Source organism: Aptenodytes forsteri, unplaced genomic scaffold (genome assembly GCF_000699145.1).
Source record: "Aptenodytes forsteri isolate BGI_AS27 unplaced genomic scaffold, ASM69914v1 Scaffold296, whole genome shotgun sequence".
NCBI lineage: Eukaryota > Metazoa > Chordata > Aves > Sphenisciformes > Spheniscidae > Aptenodytes > Aptenodytes forsteri.
Genome location: NW_008796181.1, coordinates 1,973,053 through 1,980,007, shown reverse-complemented (window position 1 = coordinate 1,980,007; position 6,955 = coordinate 1,973,053). Strand labels below are relative to the sequence as shown.

General features: G+C 39.9%; 1 protein-coding gene across 1 annotated transcript in view; it reads right to left on the bottom strand.

Annotated features, from left to right (window-relative positions):
• Window positions 1–6,955, bottom strand: part of ACTR3B (ARP3 actin related protein 3 homolog B) — a gene marked incomplete at its 5' end in the record, with an annotated part of 25,850 nt that overhangs the window by 6,423 nt on the left and 12,472 nt on the right. The window contains one exon of the mRNA XM_009287805.2: window positions 6,189–6,281. Coding sequence (XP_009286080.2) covers window positions 6,189–6,281 — 93 coding nt within the window. The remainder of the gene's footprint in view (window positions 1–6,188; window positions 6,282–6,955) is intronic.

Genomic DNA, 6,955 nt, shown 5'->3' with positions numbered 1-6,955 from the left:
AAAAAAAAAGAAAAAAAAAACCACCAAGAAACCACCCCCCACAGCAAATACCTTCTCTAGAATAACTGAGTAACACAACACAGTAATTCCAGTAACCACTTAACGAAAAGCATAATAACAATGAAGCATGTTAAATACGTCTGTGGAGAAAGCTTACTAGTGATGTTTGGGTTTTCAGCCTGCCTAGGAATTCTCTGGCCTCCCAGAAAAAGACATCAAGGCAGTTAGGATTTAAGTATCTGTTTCCAGCTGATTCCTTTAAAGAAGACTTCTTCTGATCTTACTCTGCTCAAACACACTTCGGCTGGTTTAACAGCTCTAAGCAGACCACAGGTTTCACAGCTAACACTGATTATCATACCACCTGACAGAAAGAAGCTCCCACTGATTTTTACTTTTATAGCTCACTGGTTGAAAATTTGTTTCAAAAGAATGTATTCCCTTAGAAGAGAGGGATGAAGACCTTCCACACACCTGAAAAAGCTAACCACAAGTAGTAAATAAATGAAAGTAGGCCCTTGCTAGAAGGAAACCAGGGGGTGAACACCAATCATCTCAGAAGGCTGGCAAGAAATTTCTCATTTCTCATCCCAACCCTTTGCTTCTCTTATGAACTCTAGGATATTGAGTTTCTCTCCATACCATTTCTGGTATTATGCCTGTACAGTGCAATGCTGCAGAGATATGAGGCTACCTAACAAAACCACCCAGTTACAGTAACAGAAGTGTCTATCTAAATAAAGTTTACATGAAAATTCCAAAAAGTTAAATGAGCTTCTGCAGAACTCAATGCTACCAAACACAAGGTGCTGAACTGGTCTGTGCATCTTTACGCTGCACCTTGTAACGTGGTATAAGTGCACTCTCAGCTGGACACTTGAGACTTTGCAGCACCAAACTGAGAAGCATCTACTGCTTTTCTGGTAAAATCAAACTTCAACAACGCATTTCAGTTTCCCTTCCTTCCAAATTATAGCCTAAATTAAAGTTGTTTAACATGACACAACCACACCACCAGAGACGTGTAATGAGAGCAATATATGACTTAATAAAAATTATTATGGATAAAAACTGGAAAGTTCACGAGCTGAAGCCAAGCACTTCATGAGCAAGTGAATCAATTAAGCTACATGCCTCTGCTAATTTAGTTAAAACAGGGCAATATTTGCCAACATTGTATGGAAAGTGTAAAGAGAAATACAGATATCAAACAACAAATATATTACAAAGGAGTAAATGTATTGTGAGAAACACTACTTTTTAAATAAGTTTGACTTTTAATGATGAAGAAACAATTTCTGTTTCTTTAAAATCATGATTTTCAGTGTTCATTTAGCAGTTCGAGCAATAGCAAAAGATTTCAGCGTGACTTATGGTCGTGCTGTTCCACAGAAATATACCTGCACTCAGACATAGAAGTAACCACAAAATACTGCAGCTGTATTGAGCTACTGTTAAACCAGCTAGCACGAGTAATGTTATAAATTTAATTACAGCTGTGATAGGAATAAACAGGGCTTCTCCTCAGTACTCCTGTGCTATGCTAAGAGTGTTAATCACTTGGGGCTTCTACATGAGGTAGCAGGAATACCTTTTCCTTCCCGTGTCTTATCATCGGTGCCCATATGATGCAGATCTAATGGCCTGGCAGTCTCTCCAGCCTTACCTCACCCACAGAGCCTCCTCACTCTGCACTTAGTAATGAATAGCAAATATTGTCATTTTGCTGAAGCACAGATAAGCAGAAGTCAGTTGAACCCTATCCAGCCTTGTGCTTGAGGGTACCTACAATTTTGGAGGGGAAAGGCAAGAACAGGGTTGACACAGCAAATAAGCTGGGCACCACCACAGACTGTATTTCTCCCTGCAGCTCGCAGATGTCCAGCCGGACGCCGCACAGCAGTCTGACAGCGCCATCTACACACCACGCAGCGCATGTGAAGCAGTTTTCACACGAAGTATTAACCAGCAGTTCAAGTTAGAAGTGATGTTAGGGGGATGTTTACCACTCCTTTAGCCTCCAGCATGCCAGATCTCTCCAGGCTTTGAGGATGGTTCATTATGAGCGAGGCAGTCAACAGTTTAACCTTCCAAGAGAACACTGATACAACAAGTGTAGTCCAAATCTTAATTGTATCAGCAAGCTCAAGTTCACTATTGTCCACAATAGCTGCACACCCAGCTAGAAAGTCATCTTCTCTAAGGAAAAGAGCCAACATCATTAAAATCCTGTCTCCATGCACCTGCGTTTCCACTGAAAACCTGGACGATTTATCTCCAATAAAACACCACACATGCCAACACACTCAGTCCCCACCTCATGCAATGTTTTCAGCTTGAGAAGGTAGCTTAAACGTTTGAGGTCAAGGATGTTACAACTTGAGCCGTCATAATTTGAATCATGAATATCTAAACATGCTTGGCTAGGATCTTTCAGAAATATTTTTGACAGAGTTTACCTGGTTTCAGATGTCACTTATCTGAAATTCTTTCATCCATACATTTGTGCCAAAAACACAGCAGAGAAAAGTTGAAAGAAATCAATCGTTGGGACAGCCAATGACCCTACACTGACATCCTTTCTACTGGGAGAAGGCACAGACCTCCGAACTGTCAATATCGTTCTCATCTCCTGTTACCATCTAAACTCTGGAAGTATCTGGGGAGAGACTCTGGATGGGGAAAAAGGAAGATGAAGCAGAGTGTGGAGTAAGAGTGACAGTTTCTGAACCTGTTACCAACAAAAAATACCGTTTATTAGAGTATCAAGCAGTTTTGAGAACTTCTGAAAGCTCTTTGTCCACCTTTAAAGTTGTTATTCACTAGCCGACTGTTAAATTCAGCTACTCTTTTTTGCCACTTAAGTGTCAAAATTCATGCCCTAAGTGACAGAAGTTAGGACAAGTTTCAGAGCATTTCCAGGTTGAAAACAGATTTTTAAATAGCAACTGGTATTGAAAACATCCAATACTAGCATCTGTTGTGGCTATACCACCGAGCAGATGTTTCCCACTGATGCAAGCTGGGTGTGCATTAGTTACGCTGTGTTTAGTAGTATGCTCATAGTAACCTGAAAGCTGGGAGAAGGACCACATTTTTCTGCAGACAGTAGACCCCATCATGCTACCATTCCCTCCCTCTAATTTCTCCGCATTTCTGTGATACCAGTTATACTATATATTTATATACTTATCTCATATTTATAAGGAAAGGTTGTGGAACAATATTTTAAGGAAAAAGGAAGCTAAAGAATTCTCAGAAAAACAGAACTAGACGAACTATACACCATTCTTCCCAAAGAATGCCAAGTGTGATGCAATGCCTCACTGAGCCCCATAAAAGCACGATTGCATTACTAGCTGCATGCAGGATGGGTCATTTTTCAATGGAACTCAACACACAGGAATGATCAACATGGATTAAATAATCTGGTATCCTTGCTATCATTTCACCTGAGCACTCACTTTAAATTTCATTCTACTTTCTGAAGATTTGGGTTTGTTAAAAAAAAAATTTAAAGAATTAAAAAAAATCCACCTTATTTCTTCAAATTTTAATGCAAGTCCATTGGTTCCAAACCCAGCAGCCTACCTATTTTCTTCCATTTTAACAGAAAGCAGCTCATCCCAAGCAATCCAGAACTCTCAACTCTGTGTTAGAGACACAGAGAGAGACAGAATAAGAATATAAATCAATTCTTCCAAGCAATCACATTAAGACGGTGTAGTCATGGGAATTAAAAAAAAAAAAGTGCATTGCTGGCAACTGTTATACAATTAAAAAGGGTTCATCACGTGTGAAAGAATGTTTGTGGTTGGTATTGAACAGCTACAGGCTATGGGATTGTCCTGGTTTCGGCTGGGATAGAGTCAATTTTCTTCCTAGTAGCTGGTACAGTGCTGTGTTTTGGATTTAGAATGAGAATAATGTTGATAACACACCGATGTTTTAGTTGTTGTTAAGTAGTGCTTACACTAGCCAAGGACTTTTCAGCTTCCCATGCTCTACCGACTGAGAAGGCTGGAGGTGCACAAGAAGCCGGGAGGGGGCACAGCCAGGACAGCTGACCCAAACTGGCCAGAGGGACATTCCATACCATGGGACGTCATGCTCAGTACATAAACTGGGGAAAGCTGGCCAGGGGGGCCGCTGCTCGGGGACTGGCTGGGCATTGGTCGGCGGGTGGTGAGCAACTGCATCGTGCATCACTTGCTTTGTATAGTCTTTTATTATTATTGTTGTTATTATTACTATTTTATTTCAATTATTAAACTGTCTTTATCTTGACCCATGAGTTTTCTCACTTTTACTCTTCCTATTCTCTCCCCCATGCCACCGGGGGGGCAGGGAGAGTGAGCGAGCGGCTGTGTGGTACTCGGTTGCCGTCTGAGGTTAAACCATGACAGGGATCTGGCTGAAGAACAACAGTTTTATGAAGGTCCTGCTGGTCCAAACATCAACGTAAGGTAAGATAACTGGCCTCATGAAAGAGATGTTGATCAGGCTGGGAAACAGGGATACTGACAATAAAACTAAAAAAGAGAAATACCATGGGACATCAAAAGATAGGTTGTGAAACAATGCTTCAAAGGCTACATACCACGTATGATCTGCAAGAAGGGTACTTGCAGGTATTTTCTGCATGAACGCTGAGGAAGAATCCAAATACATGTGATGGAAACCCAGCTGCAAAGCACAGGGCCTTGGCTGGCCGCCACGCAGCACTGTGGGTAAGTGAAATTGATAAACCACAGAAACTAAGAGAAAGTATGAGAGGATTTCTGCACCTATACACTCTTTTAAACAATGAGAACAGAGATGCTCGTCTCTTTGCAGTGACTTTGCTTAAAGAAGGCAGCAACTATTAGCATTAATACCTACTGACATCTATCATTATGTTCCATAGGTAATTGTGTAACATTGTTTTAATTAAGCAAGTACAATGAAAAACAGAAAATGGAAAAACAAAGTCTCAATCAGAGGCAAGCCAAGGGAAAGTTATTTGCCTGCTGATTACAGTGAAGAAAGAGTAACTTAACCTCAATTTTTAAATACCACTTTCCAGAAGTCAGTACTAATCCCTACCCTACCAAGCGATGAAGCTATTGCTCTATGGCAACTTTGGTCTTCCAGGAAAAAAAAGCACAGACCCTAAGCACAACCAGACACTAAGAGTTTCCTAAACCTCAGGCAACGTACCTAAGCTTGAAGCCTTTGGAGACATCTACTGCAAAATTCACTCCACATATGAGCTTATTAAGTAGTTTAACTTCCCTTTTTAACCTGCTCCACAGACTTCCTCTGTAGCACTGTGTCTCATTCTAGATTACAGAGTATGTTTACTAGACAAGTAAAACAGACTGCAAAATTTTAATAGTTACAAATTACCCTGAGATATGACTTAGTTGGAACTTAACGCTCATTCTAATAGGTGAGGAAAACTACCACCCTTTATGTGAGCAAGCAAACTTCTCCATGCTATTACTTCACGCTGTTATTTCCAAAAGAGCACTGCTGCTGCACAAGCAGAAAACAACCAGGAAGCATAGGGTGTGCTGCCAATATAAAGAGAGCTTGCCATAGGCTACGCCTGTCAGTACCTTCCTTTTCATTTCTTCAAGAATCAGTGACTGAAAAGTACTGTCCAGACTACACCCTGAACAAGTTTAAGCAGGCATAATTATTGTCTCCTAAAAGATTTTAAGCCTTCATGTATTTTAATACTGGGTTCAATACCTGGCTAGAACAGCAGACAGTGAGCAGATACAAGTGGAGACTATGAAAAAAACCCTATGTATTTGAAACCACTGCTTAGTAAAGCGGGGGGAGAGGGGTGAGACCACGATGTAACCCTCAAAACAGGCAAAAACGAAAGACCTTCATGCACAAGAATTCACATTACAAGTCTCAGATGCAAATAACATCCCTCTGCCACAGCTCCCTGGGGACAATACTTACCTGTGTTATCAAACTACTGCTACAGATAACCCTTCTTTCAGAAATAAAAAGCAGCAAACATCAAGTACTCTTCATTCAGAAGTGGCGCTTTGTTTAACTTGAACTTTATTTCCATTCAAAGTTCACATTTCTCATAGCAGAGAAAGTGGTAGCTATGTCTATGCTTCATGATGGTGTTGATATTTAGTCTTCAAATGAATTAAGTTAATCTTCCAACAGAAAGACCGTACCTTATATAATGGACGCCGGACATCAATGGGACAGTTCTGTATAACTTCATCAACTACATCCGAAATGGATTCCATAAAATCAGGATTAGCAAACTACAATGAAATAGAACAAACATTAGATATTTCCTCCCAAGAACAGAGAAACAAAAGAGGTAGAAGTGAGACTGTAGAGAGTTTGTAATAGCACTTTTAAAGGAGGCGGGTGGGAATCAAAATCGCTATTACTCCTGCTCACCATTTAGTCTACTTTATAACAAACCCACTTCTGTACAAGGGAAAGGAGAATTCCTTTTTCTGCAGGGAAATTCAGATTCTCTTCCTCGGTCATAATTACACTGTTTAAAATTTATGTACAATGGGCCTACTATTGCACGTGACATGAGTTTGAGTTCTCCTGCAATATTAAACATACTGTTACTGTGTAATGTGGTCATGCCTTTCCTTTTAAGTGAAATAAAAAGAGTCAGTGTGCAAATCAGAATGTTCCTTTGTAAAAAAATTTTCAACCCTACTAAAATATTTGTTAAATTCCCACCAAAAAGTCAGATTTGTTTTTTTTTTTTTTTAAACAAGCACACAAAATCTCTAATATTCAAAAAGGCATAAATACTCTAAGGTCTTGAGTGGAAATCCCCATCAACGCAAACATCAATACAGTGCTAATGTAGATTTCTGCATTTATAAATACTAGAGAGTCAGAGTTGCTAATGCTAGAAAACATTCTTGGACTAATGGCAATTTTCCACTTAAAACTTTACACAAGCTTA